The 19,401-nt window shown below is 38.6% G+C and overlaps 1 protein-coding gene across 2 annotated transcripts in view; it reads left to right on the top strand.

Moving 5' to 3' along the window:
- The window catches only part of SLC8A1 (solute carrier family 8 member A1), a 236,085-nt gene that overhangs the window by 25,518 nt on the left and 191,166 nt on the right, over window positions 1–19,401 (top strand). For both annotated transcript variants that reach the window (XM_063302070.1, XM_063302077.1), the window contains exon 2: window positions 2,999–4,829. In XM_063302070.1, the coding sequence (XP_063158140.1) occupies window positions 3,037–4,829 (1,793 nt within the window). In that variant the 5' untranslated portion in view covers window positions 2,999–3,036. The remainder of the gene's footprint in view (window positions 1–2,998; window positions 4,830–19,401) is intronic.

Genomic DNA, 19,401 nt, shown 5'->3' with positions numbered 1-19,401 from the left:
CCGCCCAAGTAAGTGATGTTTATCCTATTCCAGTGGTAGTTGTGCTCCACTTAAAGGAATGGATATTGCCTCAGTAGCTCAGAGTGCCCTTTATCAGCTTAAGCTGATATACCAACTGTGCCCATAACTAGCCAGATACAGTTTTACCAATAGAAGAGAATATATCTAGCTTAGGGTTGAACTGTGGAGTCCTTGATGCTCTCTGAACTTGGTTGTTTGCTTGCAGACATTTCATTATCCAACTAGATAACATCATCAATGCTAGTGAGTGTGGGGTTTGTTCCCTGTTTATATATATTAGCTTGCCCTGCTAGTGTTTTTCTGTGGGGGTGTGGTTTTCTCCTTGGTAGTTCCTTGATTAGGGTATTGTTTTTCGTTTGATTGTCTGGTGTTAATCCCTGCTTATCTGGGTGTAGGCTGCTGGTGAGGATAGACCAAGCTAAATCCAAAAATGCCAGGGAATTCCTGGAAGCTTTCCATTCAGACACATCATCCATCAATAGACACATAGAAGCACACAGAGATAGACACATAGAGATAAACCACATTTACACACCATTCAAAAGAAATAGTTTAAAAAGCTAAGAAGGAAACAAAAAGACCACAACACATCCTCTCCAGCAGCCTACACCCAGATAAGCAGGGATTATGTCCTGACTAAGCAAAGACCATGCCAAGACGAGGAAAAAGTCTCTAGTGTTTTATTACTGCTATTATAGACAGAAAATCCTACCAAACTGAAGAAGCGTGGGAAAACCCAGACAAATAAACCCCAAAACTCAAGGTGGGTCTGTTCTGGGTTTCTTTGAATGACAGCTCAAAGTCTCTAAACTACGCATGCGTTTTTCCCCCCTGGATAGGGGCCCCCTCCTGCTCACCATCAGTACTCATGACAGATTAACACCAGACAATCAACCAAGCAGAGAACAATACCCTAATCAAGGAACTACCAAGGAGACAAACAATCAAGCAGGCAAAGAATCAAGCAGACAACAATTCCCTAATCAAGGAACTGCCAGGGAGAAAACCACATCCCTGCCAAAACACTGGCAGGGCAAGCTAATATATATAAACAGGGAGCAACCCCACACTCACTCACACTGATGATGTTACTTAGGTGGGTAATGAAACGTCTGCAAGCAAACAACCAAGCTCAGAGAGCACCAAGGACTCCACAGATACCATCTTACAACAATTGTTCATATTCTGGTAACTTTCCATATTGACTATTGTAATACGTTATACGTGGGACTGTCTTTGGAAATGATCCAGAATATTCAGCTACTTCAAAGCAGGACAGTTAAACTGCTAACTAGTTAAACTGATAACCCTAACCCTAACCCTCTTTGCTACATGCATTGCAAAGTCGCATACATCTCAAAAGGAATGAAATTTGTAGTGTGAAGGTGCAACACTCCTTTGGACATTCCAATGAAGGTAGAAAGAACCTGTGGATGCTGCTGCCTGGGACGGTGTGTTATTTCCCCTTCCAACCATATTAATGAGAATCTGTCTTGCCTTTGTTGTGAGCAATCTACAGCAAGTTATCAAGTGGGAGCACAAATAAATTGCAGCAGAGAGAGGCAATGGAATACCTTGCTAAGTGCTTCTTTCAGATACAGAGCATTACCATGCTAGAGGAGGGACTAGAGGTATTTGTGATAGGAAAATGTGGCAATTTCTCCAGAGTCTTGTTTTCTTTTTTAAAATCAGGCTCAGTGAGTCCTTCAGGGGCCTAGATTTCCTCAACAATGCTGGGAATTGATGAGGTCCCTGCTGTTCTCGAAGAAGCTTACCTAAAGGTTTCAGTGAGGTCTTTCTGACATAAGAATTCTTAAAAATATGTTTTTAATCTTTGCCTTGAGATATGTCTTTACATTTGCATGGAATTTTATTTCTACCTAGGATTTTGTACTTTCTATTTTATCTTTTGTATTTCTTTGCTACTTATCCTGAGAAAGCTCAAGGCAGGATATAAATATCCTAAATAAATAAATTAGTTAATTCCCCTTCATGTCTGAATTGCATGAAGGCATATCGTACCTACAAAGGGACTGTGGCACTGTGCTGCTGATTTTAACCCCTAGTATGCCTAGCTGCTTGATCCTGTCTTCAGTGTTGTAGCTTTAGCCATGGAAGTTTATGCATGTGTAGGTTTTACATCAGAATTATTTAAAATCTGTCAGTGAAATTAGAGACATGAGCATTTCTGGAAAAATGTTATTAAAAATAAAATACTGTTTTGTATATAAGTCTTGCTGAGGAATAATGAACATGGTTCATGTCAAAAATAAGCCCTTTAGTCATTAACATTTTAGAATTCTTGAAAGGTTCTAATAAGTATGCAGCTAATGCTTTTATAAGTCCTTGTTTACTTAGACTTTTCAAAAACTTTTAATTAACTTTTTCCCCAAATATTCCTAAGCAAACATTAGCGGCCATGATATAAAAGAGGAATGCTTGTTATGGATCAGTTAGTAGATAAAAGACATAATGCACAGAATAGAGATAACTAGTACTGGGAATGGTTGTAGAAGGGAGTTTTGCACTCATGCTCTGCTTTGGGGATTTTCATACATATCCAGATACTGTGGGAAACAGTTCCAGCTTTATCTCTTCTAGCTGGATTATTTTATATGATCATACATGTTACTGAGTATTGCATTGTATTTTATTTATTTATAAAAATGATAAAATACAGTTTCAGCAAAGATGAACTTATGCCTTCAATAGCTAATACTGTGGCTAACTTATACCATTGTTTCAATGACTTTAATTTGAATATAAGTTAAACAGAAAACTATTATTTCAGGGCAGATCTATAGATTTAAAAATATAATTAATCAACTGAAAATGACTTTATGGATCTCAGTTTTGTAACTGCAGCTCACAGAATGTAAAAGATTCTGTAAATGAGTGAGCCTTACACAAAGATAAAAGCTGTAACTTTCTTCAGTTGAATGTTGGTAATATGTTTTTACACTTTTGTATTCTGCAGGTTAGAAAAAATTTGGAAATTGGTCTGACAGAACAATCATGATGGGATTAAAGAATCCAACTGCCTTGCCTGGTGGTCTTCTTCTTTTAAGTGTTGTTGTACTTTTGCTATGCCATGTGGACAAAGTACACACAGAACATCAACCTGAAGAAACCAATCATTCTGAAGAATGTACTGGTTCCTATATCTGTAAGAAAGGTGTGATTTTGCCCATCTGGGAACCTCAAGATCCTTCATTTGGTGATAAAATAGCAAGAGCTACTGTATACTTTGTGGCCATGGTCTATATGTTTCTAGGAGTGTCTATTATAGCAGACCGCTTCATGTCATCCATAGAAGTGATTACATCCCAAGAGAGAGAGATAACAATCAAGAAACCCAACGGTGAGACCAGCAAGACAACAGTAAGAATTTGGAATGAGACTGTTTCCAACTTAACATTGATGGCTTTGGGCTCTTCTGCACCTGAGATCCTCCTATCTGTCATTGAAGTCTGTGGCCATGGCTTCAAGGCAGGGGACCTTGGGCCAAGCACTATTGTAGGAAGTGCTGCCTTTAATATGTTTGTCATTATAGCCATTTGTGTTTATGTTGTCCCTGATGGGGAAATCAGGAAGATTAAGCATCTTCGTGTGTTTTTTGTCACTGCAGCTTGGAGCATTTTTGCCTATACTTGGCTTTATCTAATTTTGTCAGTTATGTCACCTGGGATAGTAGAAGTCTGGGAAGGTTTACTCACTTTCTTCTTTTTTCCTATCTGTGTGGTGTTTGCATGGGTTGCTGATCGAAGGCTTTTATTCTACAAATATGTCTACAAGAAGTACAGAGCTGGCAAGCAAAGGGGCATGATAATTGAACATGAGGGTGAAGGGCCACCATCCAAAGCTGACATTGAAATGGATGGAAAGATAATTAATTCCCATGTTGAAAGTTTCTTGGATGGCACTCTGGTTTTAGAGGTAGATGAGAAGGATCAAGATGATGAAGAAGCAAGAAGAGAAATGGCTAGAATCCTTAAGGAATTGAAACAGAAGCATCCAGACAAAGAGATTGAACAGCTGATAGAACTAGCTAATTACCAGGTGCTGAGTCAGCAACAAAAGAGTCGCGCCTTTTATCGTATTCAGGCTACTCGGCTAATGACTGGAGCTGGCAATATATTGAAGCGACACGCAGCTGACCAAGCACGAAAAGCAGTCAGCATGCATGAGGTCAACTGTGAAGTGGCAGACAATGACCCTGTCAGTAAAGTCTATTTTGAGCAGAGCACCTACCAGTGCCTTGAGAACTGTGGCACAGTAGCTCTAACAATTGCCCGTCGAGGTGGTGATTTGACCAAAACAGTCTTGGTTGACTTCAGAACAGAAGATGGTACAGCCAATGCGGGGTCTGATTACGAGTTCACTGAAGGGACAGTGCTATTTAAGCCAGGTGAGACACAAAAAGAAATAAGAGTTGGCATAATTGATGATGATATATTTGAGGAAGATGAGAATTTCCTTGTTCACCTCAGTAATGTGAAAGTGTCAGAACAATCTGAAGAAGGTGTTCTAGAGGGCAACCATGTTGCAGCTGTGGCTTGCCTGGGATCACCTGCTACAGCTACAGTTACAATCTTTGATGATGATCATGCTGGCATATTTACTTTTGAGGAACCGGTCACTCATGTAAGTGAGAGTGTGGGGACCATGGAAGTGAAAGTTCTACGGACATCCGGAGCTCGAGGAAATGTTATTGTGCCATACAAAACAATTGAAGGCACAGCCAAAGGAGGCGGAGAGGACTTCGAGGACACTTGTGGAGAGCTTGAATTTCAGAATGATGAGATTGTGTAAGTATTACTTAAACTTTTGTGGCTTATCAGCAGTGTGAATTTGTTTGCTCATAAAGTATTATATTCAAAGCCTTTTATAATTAATGCTGTATCAAAAGCTGAAGACCCTTGTGGAGTGACATTATCTTAAAATGCAGCACAAAAATGCTATGTTTGACTGTGTCCTGAAGATTTCATATGTGTCATGAAGCAGTATGTATGTGAAAGAGTGCTATCAAAAGGAGTGCATTCTGGAAGTGCATATATGAACAAAAGCATATGTGAATTGAAACTACACATGACCTCATCACCCTTTTGGATATTCTAGTCATTATTAATTGAGATTAATATAAAGCACTGCAGAAAATTGTGGCAAACTTTTGTAAGCACAGACACATTTTGAACTTATCTTGTAATCAGGAAGGTCTATATTCAGAACTAGCTTAGGTTGGGTCTGCTATTTATTTTACAAAAAAGAAAGCCCATGACTAATAAATGCAATTAGGTTGGAAGTTCAGAGAGGGTTGTCATTAGCCTTTGTGACATCATGAAATATTTATGGTCTGCACTTTGAAGTGAATGTTACCACGTGGGGGAAAGTCTAATTAGGCAAGGCAGCCAGGTCTGACAGTTTACAAATGGGAAAGCAGTTAGAAAGGAAGCATTGCTGATAAGCATTTCCTGGCTGCTAGGACTAATTTTTCCACTCTCTTTTTTTTCCCCATATATATATGGAATCCATACACACAAACACACACAAACATCTTCTTTTTTTTTGCTACTACTTTTGCCTGTGTTCTCATAATGAAGAAAAAGTATGCTAATGTGTAGTTGTTTAGGTACTGACTCAGGCTATGGAGGCCCAAGTTCAAGCCTCCACTTGACTATGAAGCTGACTGAGTAACTTTAGGCCAGCCCAAACTATCTTACAGCATGACTGATGACAGATAATGTTAGAATAAAGAAGGCCAAAGCCCTATAGCCATTTCTTTATTATGAGGAGTAGGGAAGGATATATATGTCATCCCAAGGCTCACGTAACTTCAACAAAATAGCCGGACCATTTGAATGGACTCTACTTGCTTGAAGTCTAACACATGCAGCACATAATCTTAACACATAGTCTTAATAATAATATGAAACATATGCACTGTGCTGACCCTAAGAAAGTTCTGTATAATCCTGTGCAACTACTGAGCCTTATTAAGCTGTGAGTGTGAAGGACCTGAGTGTATGTATAAAGGCCACACAGCAAATAAACTGAGCCTCTGATTTTCTTCTTCAATGTGTAATATGTTAGTGAAATCAAGATGAATAAGGACAGTAGGAAATTATGTAATATTTTAAAACATTACCTTTCCTGTATTCTGAAGCTTGTGTGGAAAGAAATAAAAAGAGAAACAATGCTTTGTATTCTATAAAATACAAAGGAAAAACAACAATACCAGGATGTAAAACTATTAAATTATAAACAAATTAAGATAAATGGTTCTGCTGTTATATTAAGTAGAGTGCATATAAAATGCAATCTGTGTATGATCACTGAGGAGTATTAGAAAGGCAGAAAATCTTTGTGAGCACCAATCTTTGATCTCAGGACTTGTCAGCTGACTCAGTGAATCTGTGCTTCATTTTGTATTAAAGATTCATGACCTTTTATCAGATGTAAGTTAAAAAAAACATCTAGTCCTTTTGAAAAGAAAGAAAGGAAATAAGAAGACTAATAGTAATACCTTCTATAATTTTATGGAACATTTGCTGCTAGCTATAAAAGAATGCAGTTTATATCCATTATAGCTAGCAGTATGCTTATAGCAGTAGAAAGGGAAAGTAGGAAAGAAAATGGCATCCAACATAGTGAGGCATTTAAGAGATCTTTGCTAGCCAACAAACTTTATTTTTCAAAATAAACAAAAATTGTGAGTCTGAACTTTTTCACTGGGCCATCTCCTTTGCTATGATTTCACACTGTCATGGATAATTTTAGCATTATACAGAACAACTCTCTGCAATTTTCTAGTTGGGAATTCTGGAAACCTAAGTCTGAATATGCATGGTGAACACCGGATTGGAAAGACTAAAACAGAATATTATAACTACAGAGTAGTTTCTAGAGATCTAACTGCAACTTTTCCTAGTTCAAAATATATACCCACATGTGGATACTGTATAAGTAGTGGTTTTGATGATGCTGTAGCAATGATACTCTATTGATTGCTGTAAGATTTTACTTGCGATAAGAAACTAATTCTAAACTATAGGCATCTGAACAACAAGAGATCTCTCAGGTCAGTGAATAGAACTCTTTTAAAAAGGGAGGGGAATAAGGAGGAGAGCATTCTAACATTAGAGCTGCATGCTGGATGAGCTATAAGTCAAGAACTCTCAGTTAAAAATCTATAGAATGTATGGGGCCCAGCTGTTATGCATATGATTTCCCTTAGTCTGTAACATTTTTTTCACTGGGGCCCAATTACATAAAACAAAGTTGCCTCATCCCGTCTATCATGATATATTTTGTGTTTATTTTTTCCTCACAGTATATCGAACAGATTCAGAGTAAACTTAAAGTTATTGCTTATGTTTGAGAAAAATCTGTAAGAGGGAACTTCTGAATTTATTTTCATTCCAATTTCAACTTACACTTTCTTCTCCCTTCTCTATCTCCAAGTCAGTCGTGAGGTTTGTTGGTCTACAACAATGACACACAGTACTTCAGTCTCCAAAATTTATTATGGGTTTGCAAAGCCAAGTCAAGCAGACTTGGACACATTCAGTAACATTCCATGGGCAAGACCCCAGTACACAGGAAACAGAGTGTATTTATTATCAAGCAACAAGAAACTACAAATGTGTAAAAATATGATTGGTTACAAAGAAGCCCAAAGACAAAATACACACCATGCTGTACCTGTCAAATGCAAAACCACAATCTTCAACTACCTCTGTTTGACTAACTTCCTCTTGAAGCCCAACTCCATACAGAGTTGAAACTATGCTATGTGCTTGCTCATTAATGGCTGTTATACTTAAAACTCATATTAATGTTCAAATTGCTTAAAATCTCCCATATTTACACAGGCGCACCACACATTTTGAGTGGAACAGGCTTCTAATATCTCTTGTCTTGCCAACTCCAAATATGGGCAAATGTTTCCTTTCAATGGCTGAGGATCACACCCATTTGGGAGGGTACAGCAGGAGCTGCAGTGGATGGGGCAAAGCTACTATAATGCGGAGTGGGAATCCTGTTTCTTCCTGATATGTGTTTGGCAGGTTTTATTTGCTTTCAAATCTGTATTATGCTTATTTCATATCATATACTTCTTCTGAGGGTATATGTGTGTGTATCCAACTTCAGAATAGTGGGAAACTATTGATCTATTCCATGTTCAGTAATTGTGGTAACCTGTTCCCTTCTTTCATTTTTAAAAATTCTGCCTGAATGTGAGAAGTTTCTTGGTGATGTAGCAGTACAGTGTATCAGCTCTGTGCTGAGGGCACTTCTTCTCTGAAATTGTTCCTCAGGAATTTGACATGAGAAAGGATAATATGTTTGAATCTTAAATGCTCCAATGAAGGACGAAGGATATCTGATTTCTTGGAAGGAGAGGACCACTAATGAAAGGTGGGGAACAGATTTCACCAATTTCCCCTCTTATCCACTCTCTGCTTCTGTAAGCTGAAGCATCTTTCAAAACAGCATGGGACGTGGCATCAAAGGTGGAAGAAAGAGAGAATATTGACAATAATCCTGTCCTTCTCTTTTAAGTAGAAACCTTCCTTATATTTTCAGTCTCTCTGTGGTTTGATGGAGCCCGTCTGCTTATAGAAAAGCTACCCTGGATCCAAAGTACTATATACATATCACTCCTGAATGATGGTGGTAGCAATAATGATATACAGATATTTGTGTACCACTTTTAAAGAATGCTCTAAAGGCATTGTGTGTGTTAGTTTATATCATAGGCTACTATTACTGCTTCAAAATTGCAGCTATAATGCTTCTTAACTGTTTTTAAGAGTAAGCTGTTGAAGAAAACTACTGATTACATTTCTATTTATATGGTAGAAATAGTGTTCAACCAAGCAACTGGATTATGGTATTATCAGATGGGATAAGATTCCTTTAGACTTCCTCTGATATCCTATCATTTAGTTTACACATATAGCCGTAGCACTTTCTCCTAGTTCCATGAAAGTGTGTCACCTCAGACTTTGATTTCCCTAGTTTTTAAAAAGGAATAATTTCAGTTTTCTGAAGTAGTTTTAACTGATATTTCTCAAACATCCTTTTCCTAGCATATTCTATGACCCAGTCCTCAACCGTCATTTTCATTGTGGGCCCTGTTTCATTACTGCAAGCTTAACTCGTGTCCAAAAGCATGGAGAAGCTTCCAGGAGATACGCTGGGGAGAATTACTTCTCAGAATTTTGCCATTTCCCCTGGCAGGCTCCACAACTGCATTGTGTATATGTGTGTAAGATCCAGAATTTAGGTACAGTTCTTGATATAACACAGACAAGTATACAGTGTGTCATACTTAACAGCTTCTTGTGTTATCATAGTGTCAGCTTCATAGCTTCATTCAGAACAATGAAAAATAACATTTCTCATTTGGGTATACTAAATTATTATTACACTGTTCAGTAAAACGATTTCAATTATTCAGCCTGTCTTTTTTCTTTTGTCCTTATGGCTGAGAACTGTACTTGGCATTTTAGTGGCCTGTCAGGCATGGTAACAGAAATGGGCCAGAAAAAGAAGTGGATGAGGCTAAGGAGAAAAGTAAATTTGATTAGGTTTAGGTTTAATTTTATTTATGTTTGATTAAACTAATTTGATACAGGGAATAAGATTACCCCACTCTGCATGAGAATTTTATTTTCTAGTGTATTAAAAATTGCAGCAGCTTTGGAGGGGCTGTGGCCCCACATCTGGGGGGCTGCCTGCAGAATCTTCAGTTGGGGATCTGTCTTGGTTAATTTGGCCACTGCAGCCAAGCCCCCTATTCTGTCAATCCAAGCTTTCTGGGAATGTAGATTTGAATTAAATTGATTCCTCAGTGTAATTTAAGAGAAAGAATGTCAAGTCAGGTGGCCACTTATATATTGCCAAAACAAGAAAATTGCATACATTAGTTCTGATTCCAAATTAGTCATATGTAAATCAAATTACTAGCTATTAATTTAAGCTATATTGATTCATCCAACTACTGTACAGAATGACTAATTTTAACTGAAACAGGCTAGGGGAATATATCCATATAAACAAGGCCTCGTAGGCCTAACTCAGCCTTTTGGCTTAATATGTTTTTTGTCTCTGCTTTTTTTGACCACATTTTGTATCTAAATAATGGTCATTGTTTTTTGGATTGTTAAGATAAAATAAATAAGGACTCTGTTGCTGCATTGTCCCACAACACCCATAATTTGGATGCCTTCCCCCACCAAACCTGTGCCAAATATGGCTTTAATCAAATAGGAGACTATGGTATGCAGGAGAGGAGTTGAGGTGGTGTTAGCCACCATACAATCAAAGCCCCATCCCTTTGATTGTTTGGTAGTAACTGCCATTTCAACGTTTTTACACCCGCCCGCCCAACCTTAATAGGATGGCTTGCTTTATTTAATAATTACGTTTTGTTGGCAGCATTTATCATAAGGTTTGTCTGTGTTACAATTAACTAAGAAAAAGGTCTGGTTTTTTTCTTTTTTCCCCCACTTAAATTCCATGCTCTTCCAAATGCTTATTCTCCCCCCTGCCTATCCCTGATATCCATTCCCTAATGATTCAGAAACAGCTGTGCAGTGTAACTGCAAGATTATCCAAAGCGTCAAAGAACTAAGTCCTAAAGTGTTCAGAAAGACTTACCTTTAAGAAGGTACATGTAGGCATTTAGTCTTAACATTTCAGCATATTCTTAACTAACTGTTCTCCACTATAGCAATTCACTTTAATGTAATAGTTGAAATTGAAGTAGGGAATCTAAAATTCTAAGCTGATATTTTATTTCATCGTCATTTGTTTCTCACTTTTTAAATCAGAGGGCAGAATTTTATTTTTAAAACATTTATATCCTGGCTTTACTCCAGGCAATTCAAGTTGGGTAACAACTGAAATCATATATTTTATAGTTAAAAACATCCTTGCAAGCATTAAACAAAAAATAGCAGCAGATGATAAAGACTATGACAGCAGTCAATTATTTAGATATTCAAATGAGAGATACCAGTTAGCTAACATATTAAAAATTGCACATTAAATGATTTCTTAAAAGGGAAGGTCTTCACCGGTTTCCAGGAGATCACCTGTTTTTTACATTTGTCATTGTTTAAATGTAAATAGATTTATGTATTATTAAAACATTACTATATTTTTAGATATTGAAGACAATGCAAGAAAACTCTCTGTCACTCTCTTTTTTGACTCTGTGTATGTGTGTGTCGTGTGTGTTTGTGTGTGTGTGTGTCCGTCTATCTCCCATCCAGATTGCTTGAATTAGGAATGATCTTCATTAATATTTTTCTTTTTACTTTTTATGAAGTTAACTCAACCTAAAATAGCTTAAAAATTGTTTTCAGACTTGCTAATTGAAATTTGCCCTCATCCATTACACATTTCATTATTCTTCTGACTAAAGCCATTATATCTTCCAAATCTAATACATACCATTTAAAAAAACCCAGTATTGCAAGGCATACTGCAAATCACTTTTCAGGATTTCTACTTTTGCACAAGACACAATTTTTGTTTGTAAGCATTTTAAAAGAAAGATTAGCTTTACATCACAAGGAAGAGAAAATGCCACACAGAGCTAAAATAAGATGGCTCCAGATAAACTTATTTGTGACTTCTACTTAGAGGATCCTAGGCTATCCTCCAATGAATTAAGATACAACTTTTTAAAATACTGCTTTTGACAGCAGTATTTTGTTCATTCTGGAACTGATAAGAGAATCATTACAGAAAGCCTGGAGGACTGTTAATCAAATGGAATTTATCTCCATTTTTGGTTTTATATACAGAAAGTGATTCTGTTGTTTTTTTTAATCCGTTCAATCATGTCTGATTCTCGGAGACTGCTTGGACAAGGCCCTGCAGTTTTCTTGGCAAGGTTTTTCAGAAGTAGTTTGCCATTGCCTCGTTCCTAGGGCTAAGAGAAAGTGACTGGCCCAAGCTTACCCAGCTGGCTTTGTGCCTAAGAGGGGATTAGAACTCACAATCTCCCAGTTTTCTAGCCTGATGCTTTAACCACTACACCAAACTGGCTCTTAAGTGATTCTGTAGGAAAGGCTAAATTTAGGCTAACCGTATGTCCCATTTTGAATGGGACAGTCCCATTTTTTTAACATTTCTAGACCATCCCATCATTTTAATATAAATGTCCATTTTGTCCCGTTTTCTTAAAAACCTTACTGAAAAATTTGAAAGTTCCCACAAACCTGTCAGAATGCAGTCTGAGTTTGACTGGAAGGAGGGGGAGCTCAACAGAAACGGGAAAAAAGCCACGGAGCTCAACCCGGCGGGAAACCTAAAAAGAAAAAAACAGGATCAGCTGATAGATGGTGATCAAAGGGTGAGCCGATTGGCTCCTGCCTTGAAATGGCAGGAAGAAAAGAACGTAAAAGCACAGCCAGAGGAGGAACGGCTTGTTGGGCACAACTGTTCACTAGACTCTCCAGCCCAGCTTTGCCTCTCGTAAACAAAGGAATCTGAAGATTCCCAGCCTGAGAAAACCGGAGAAGTTCCTGCCTGGCAATCCAGCCCATCACCCAGCCCTACCCCGTTTTGCCATCCCAATGTCCTGTTTTTGTTTTAAAGGAAATATGGTCAGCCTAGTTAAATTGGAACTGTATCTGGAGCTCTGATGGAAGGGCTTGGGTGCAAGAAACTAACTTTGTGGATGAACCAAAATCCAGCAGGCAGAGGGGAGGGTGATAGTCTATACTCCTGCCATGCCCCTAAAACTGAAGTACCAAATTTGTGCTCCCTCTATTATTTTTCTGCCCCTCTAAACATCTTTGTTTCAACTGGCAGTTTATCACCCAGTGCATAACACTACTATAGGGGCAGCACTAATCACGTATCTTCTGCATAGTTGGAATCCTGCTGCAGGTGTTGATTAGATGGCAGTCAGTGCTGATGGCCACCTGATCATATTAATCACGCTTGCTCTCTCAACAGTGTTGACACAGAATGCGGAAGTGACCAAGTGCCTTGGTTTGGTATCTGAAACAAGTCATTGTTTAGCATTATATCTGCCAAGTAAGTAGGAATGTGAGTATAGTCCTGAGATGGCATTGATCACACTTGTGGTTTACCAAGTGATGCTGCCAAAGTTCTTTCTCAGTTTCCAGAGGCTGTTAAGGTCTGGATGGGAAGGAACAAGTTCAGACTCAACCCTAGTAAGACTGAGTAACTGTGGGTTTTAGGGTCTCTCAGTACTGTGGATCTTCCATCTTTAATTCTGGCATTCCCCCAGGCAGAATTGGTGTGCAGTTTGAGAGTCCTCCAGGACTCTCAGCTCCTGCTTGAGTAGGTGACAGCCATGGCCAACTGAGCTGTTCCTTGGATCAGAAGGCTCTGCTCACAGTCATTCATCAGTCTCCTCCCATCTGGATAACTGCAATGCATTCTACATGGAGCTGTCTTTGATGACCACTTGGAAGCTGCAACAGGTCCAGAATGTGGTAGCACAGATAGTTACGATTGTTCCTTGGTATAGCCATGTTACACCACTACTTCACAAGCTGCACTGGTTTCCAGCAGGCTTCCAGGTGCAATCCAAGGTGCTGGTTGTCATCTATAAAGCCCTTCAGAACACAGGGCTGGGTTATTTGTGAGACTGTCTGTTGCTTTTTAATTCTGCAGACCCCACCAGATCTAACAGAGTTGGCATGCTCCATGTCCCTTCTATCAATAAATGCCAACTGATGAGAGGCATGCCTTCTCTGTCGTGGGCCCCTGCCCTGTGGAACAGCTTTTCCTCCCAAATTTGGACACCTGACTCTTTTTAAAAGCACTGAAAGACCTTTTGAAAGGCACTGAAGACCTAGCTTTTCTCATAGGCAGTGGGGCCAAGGTATTGAATGAGTCCAACTCTGAGAAATACTTTTAAGGACTTTTATGGACTTGAGAGATTGTGCTTGGTTCCTAGCTTTTTTGTTTTTTAGTTTTTTTATCTGATTTTAAATTTGTTGTAAGCCCTCCCAAAGTCATTTTGAATTGAGTAGCCACATACATTGAAGAATACATACATACATACAGGTAGTCCTCACTTAACAACCACAATTAGGCCCAGCAACTCTGTCACTAAGCAATGCAGTCATTAAGCGAGGTGTCATGTGACTGCGATTTGTGATTTTACTGCTGGCTTTTCCATTGACTCTGCTTGTCAGAAGCCAGCTGTGAAGCGCACAAATGGCAATCATGTGACCACGAGATGCTGCAATGGTTGTAAACACCTGCCAGTTGCAAAGCTCCCAAACCTCGACCACATGACTCTGGGGATGTTGCAAAGGTTGTAAGTGTGAGGACTGGTCATAAAGTTTTTCAGCGTCATAACTTCAAATTGTTGCTAAACAGGGCAGTCATTAAGTGGGATCCACCTGTACTTGAAGCATAGCAGCAGACATGTGTGCCATGTTGTTTCAGGATGTGCAGAAGTAGTGGGCTAGTTTGAACAGCTGTAACCTTGTTGCTGTGATCACTGTAATAAAGGAAGATGTTGATGAAAGTGAGATAATGGCAAAGATGTGTAAGTGATGAAAGCAAGTGATTGAAGCAGAATAAAAAAGGGGGAGAAAGGTTCTTCATTCCAGTCTACTCATGGGAGCATGACAAGAGGATATCCAGGTAGCTGATTAAATAGGACCAGTTTAATATTTTATTTATTTTATTTTCTATCAAGCCTTTATTATTTTTATGAATAACCCAAGGTGGGGAACATGCCTAACACTCCTTCCTCCTCCTATTTTCCCCACAACAACAACCCTGTGAGGTGAGTTGGGCTGAGAGAGAGTGACTGGCCCAAGATCACCCAGCCAGCTTTCAAGCCTAAGGCGGGACTAGAACAGTCTCCCAGTTTCTAGCCCAGCATCTTAACCACTAGACCAAACTGGCTCTAACATACTTAACCTGCTGAGAATAAGAGCCACTGTCTTCAATGGGGCTTGCTACAGAGTAAGTATAAAATGCTTGCTGAGCCAGATTTCTGCAGCCTTTCTCTGTATGAGTATATGATTATTACTGTCAATATGTCCATAAGAGGGTAGCTTAATTTTAATCAATAGTGAAGTCATATTAATTTAATTTTGTCCTGGCCTTGCTGGGCTTTTGTAGGATGGCTTCTAGCCAGTGGAAGTGGATGGTAGATGAATAGAAGACTGACGGACATTCACGTACATTTTGCCCTCATTCATTCTTGGCCATGTTTCTTCTTCTTTTATCACATTTTAAGTACTCCATCCTGACTACATTCAGCTTGCTTTTATGTTTCTCCTGATGTACATAACTCTCCCTTCATATAACAAAGTGGGCAGAAGCATGCTCTTATATAGCACCATTTTTACTTCTTTCAACAAGGTTTCATTCCTAGCAGCAAACCACGTTCTATGCTTTCCTTTCAAAGAAATATTGTAAGTTGAGGGGAGGGAAACTGACAGATGTTGCAATGTAGCAACTTTGGCGGTCTCACTCTGGCCTAGGATTTATCATTTGCCAAGCTCTGTGGGATACATTGAAAAGTTAAGGATACTTTCTTAAATCTAGTGTAGAACTATATTCTCTGTTCATAGCACCTCAGAACTGAAGAACTTTGGCAGGCCCAACTTCTCTTGTCCATAGTGTTAATCTTATAGGATAGGGTTAGGCAGCTGTTGAAGCACTGTGGGACAAGACTCTGTCCCAAATTTCTGATTGTTTTGGCCTGTTTCTTGTCGTTTTTAAAAGTTTTTTTTAGGGTGGAAATAAGTATAGGAGGATTCCAAGAGATAATATGATTCCCATACCCTACTTTAGCATCCCACCTCTAAATAAAACTTGAAATTGACCCCCTCAAAGCAGCAATTTTGGCTAATTTTTAAATATGGATTTAAGATAGGACTGAGATTGGGAGAGTCTAGGAGACCATTACTTCCATGCTGAGCCAGTTGTAAGGTTCCCAGAGTCAATTTCTGTGAGATGGGCAGCTATATAAATGTGAGTGAGTGAGTGAGTGAGTGAGTGAGAGTGAGTGAGTGAGTGAGTGAGTAAATAAATAAATAAATAAATAACACACACCATGCCCAGATTATTCCAAATTGCCATTTTTTAACAGGCTGATTGTAGGCCATTTTTTGAGAAATTGGGAGTGTTGACCTTGGAAATGTTCTCACTCCCATTCCCATTCTTAATTTCAAACAAAAGCAACAAAAATGTGCTGTGAAAACTTGGCCATTTTGTTCAGTTATGCAATCTTGGACCCTGGAAGCAGCCTGCTAGCTACAGATTACTGGTCCCTCTTATAGAAGAAGAAAGTTGTCCACCGAAGATGTATGATGAAGACCTGAAAGACATAATATTTGTATAAAGATCCATGTTTTCAAGAAAGGAAGACTCATCATAAAGATGAAAGCATGAACAAATTCCAAGTCCTGCATATATTTATGCATTTGATTATAGTGGCTCACTTGACAATGCCCCACTCTTCTGATTCTGAGGAGTCCTTCTTAAAAATATGCAAAACGAAGTTCCAGAGGTTCTTTCCTTAAAAAATACACAAAACAAGTGCAACCTTATCAATTTTCATTTGGAGTATTATCTAAGATTTCCCAAATCTTATTTTTTGTATTTGTGTATATTCAAGATAAGTGAAACTATATTGTATTATCACAGCGGAAAAGTTATAATCATACAATAAATGAGCAACTTTGATATTCTCCATTTTTGATCCTTCTGGTTTCACTGACAGTGTATTACTACATTCCAGACAAAATCATGTAGGATGCTTTCTTTTAAGTTCATTGTCACTATCTGTACACTATCTTCCCTGCATTCCTTGTGGCCTACATGTCCACTTGGAAGGCCTATAATACTCACTCCACTGCCTATCATGGCTTTGATCAAAAGAGGCTTTCAGTAACATGAGATTGAAAAGGTTATTGTAACCATGATTTCAACTTGGAATGTAAATGGTGAAAAACAAGAATTAACAAATTAACAAATGCAATAAAGAAAAATAAATATGTAGAGTGTCTGTGAAATCAAGAGAAAGGAGAAGGACATAATAGATCTGCATGAAAATAGGCTGATCTTGTGGAGTAGAGTTGATGAATACATGTAATTAAGTTAAAGTGTAAGTTAAAATGTATCTCAGAAAGTATGAACATTGTCATATAGGTTGTGTACGCATATGAAAGTAGAATCCATAGATTGGAGATAGCAGGATAGTGATAATGGAAGAAGAAGAAATGAGTTTGGGGAAAATTGTGCAACATTCTAAATGAATGTGATCCAGGAGAAAAATTATTCTGTTAGGTGACATAAATGGATGGGAGGGAATGAATTTAAAAATGACCTCATGTGTCTAAATGATAATAAAAATAAGTATTGTATATATTTCACATTTTCCCTAAATGTCAGGATTCTTCACTGTTTCGAATTTTCCAGAAATTTAAATGTTTAGTCAGTAGTACTTACTTCTACCTTTCCTTCTTCCTTAACTCTTCTCTTATTGTTGAAGAGAGAAATTAGTATAGAAGAAAACGGTAACAAAACTGCAATCAATGGAGTTCTCTTAATGCTGAAATCTGCTTTTTGATAGGAAAAGATTAGCATAAGAGTACAACACATGCTTGGAAAGGATGAATAGGAATGATTTGGACATTCAAAGGACATTACAAGGAACAGCTGAAATGTTACACTGTTCAGGAATGTTTATTGGCAATGAAGTCTCTCAGAGAGAAATAACTTCCCTAGGGAAGCAATGGAAACTCCATCGTTGAAGGCATTAAAAAAAATGGGAAGGCATGAAGAATTTATAAAAGGCAGGCGTCATGAACTGTTATTCAGTGTGTATCTTTGTGAGGAGGACAGGAGGGCAACATGATCCAGATCCAGGAATTCCTTCTTTATTCTGCATGAGAACTGTTGTGAGTTTATGTGCCGTGATCTCATTTTACTCTCAGGTGACAGCTAAGAACACTGTCTTATTGTGTATTCAGCTATTATTAGATAATTCTGTCCAGTGACTTCAATCTGTTCTTCCAGTCTCCTTGGAGAATCAGCAGCACATTCTTAACCCAGAAAATGAAGTTAAGAAAATGTCTTGATAACAATGAACTTCAGGTTGTTTCCTAGAAGTTAAGAGCAAGTAATGAGGTTGAGTTGTTATGTGGAAACAAACACAGGACTGCCATTGGCACATGCGTTCATGCACGCACACACGCACACACACACACATACTGGAAACCTTTTTATTCTTTCCAGTCCAATATAATGTTGGAAAGAAATTATGTAAACAGAGTCAGAATTCTTTCTGTTGGAAGGATAATACCCAGAAAGCAGAGCAGAACCAAATTTGGTCTTAGGGGAGGAGGCAACAAAAGAAAAATCAAGCATAAAATGGGATGTATTTGGCCAGAGCTATGGAGAAAAAAAAAATAAGAAAAATTTCCCCAGTGCATACCTATGGGAGAAGGAGTTAGGCAACTGCTCAGAATGGTGGCAAATGTTTTATTCTAAGCCCCCTTCCCTCCCAATCATTTGACCTAGATTGGAGCTAATATTGATGGGTTGGAAAGAAATCTAGAAGACATGTTCCAAAATGGTGGAAAGAAATACAGTATGTAAGGGGGCCTGGGACTCTCTTTGTCTTCCATCAGGAGGATAACTCTTTAAAAAAAACAACAGATTACAAACAAATAAGCTGACATAAGAAAGATCCAAGTATGAAAATGAGCTGGATTTGCTGCGGGCTGTGGAGAAAAAAAATCCAAAACAAAATCCCCAGTACACCCTTTTGGGAGAGGCAACTGGGCAGTGACTTTGAAAATTGGTTCTAGACTAAACCTTTTTGCTCCCTAGTGCACATAGTAAAGGTAAAGGTTTCCCTTGACATTAAGTCCAGTCGTGTCCGACTCTAGGGGGCGGTGCTCATCTCCCTTTCAAAGCCGAAGAGCCGGCGTTTGTCCGTAGACACTTCCGTGGTCATGTGGCCAGCATGACTACACGGAACGCCGTTACCTGCCCACCGAAGCAGTACCTATTAATCTACTCACACTGGCATGTTTTCGAACTGCTAGGTTGGCAGGAGCTGGGACTAGCAACAGGAGCTCACCCCGTCATGTGGATTTGAACATGAGGGGAGAGCAGAAACACATATGCACAGATATATGCAACACATTACTTTGTTACTTAGAAGAAAACATTAAACAGCTGTTTAAACAACTGGAAAGAATCCTAGAATCCTGTTCTTCATGTTTTCCCTGCCTTACAGCCTATGCTAGGTACCACGCACAGCCCACTGAGGTCCTGCAATCCTCCCTTTCATTGCTTGATTCTTTTTTTAGTCTTGAAGGCAAACTACTTTTCTCCTTTATCTATAAT

The sequence above is a fragment of the Candoia aspera genome, chromosome 1 (genome assembly GCF_035149785.1).
Source record: "Candoia aspera isolate rCanAsp1 chromosome 1, rCanAsp1.hap2, whole genome shotgun sequence".
Classification (NCBI taxonomy): Eukaryota; Metazoa; Chordata; class Lepidosauria; order Squamata; family Boidae; genus Candoia; species Candoia aspera.
The sequence above is the reverse complement of the archived record's forward strand: the minus strand, read 5'-3'. Positions and strand labels throughout refer to the sequence as shown.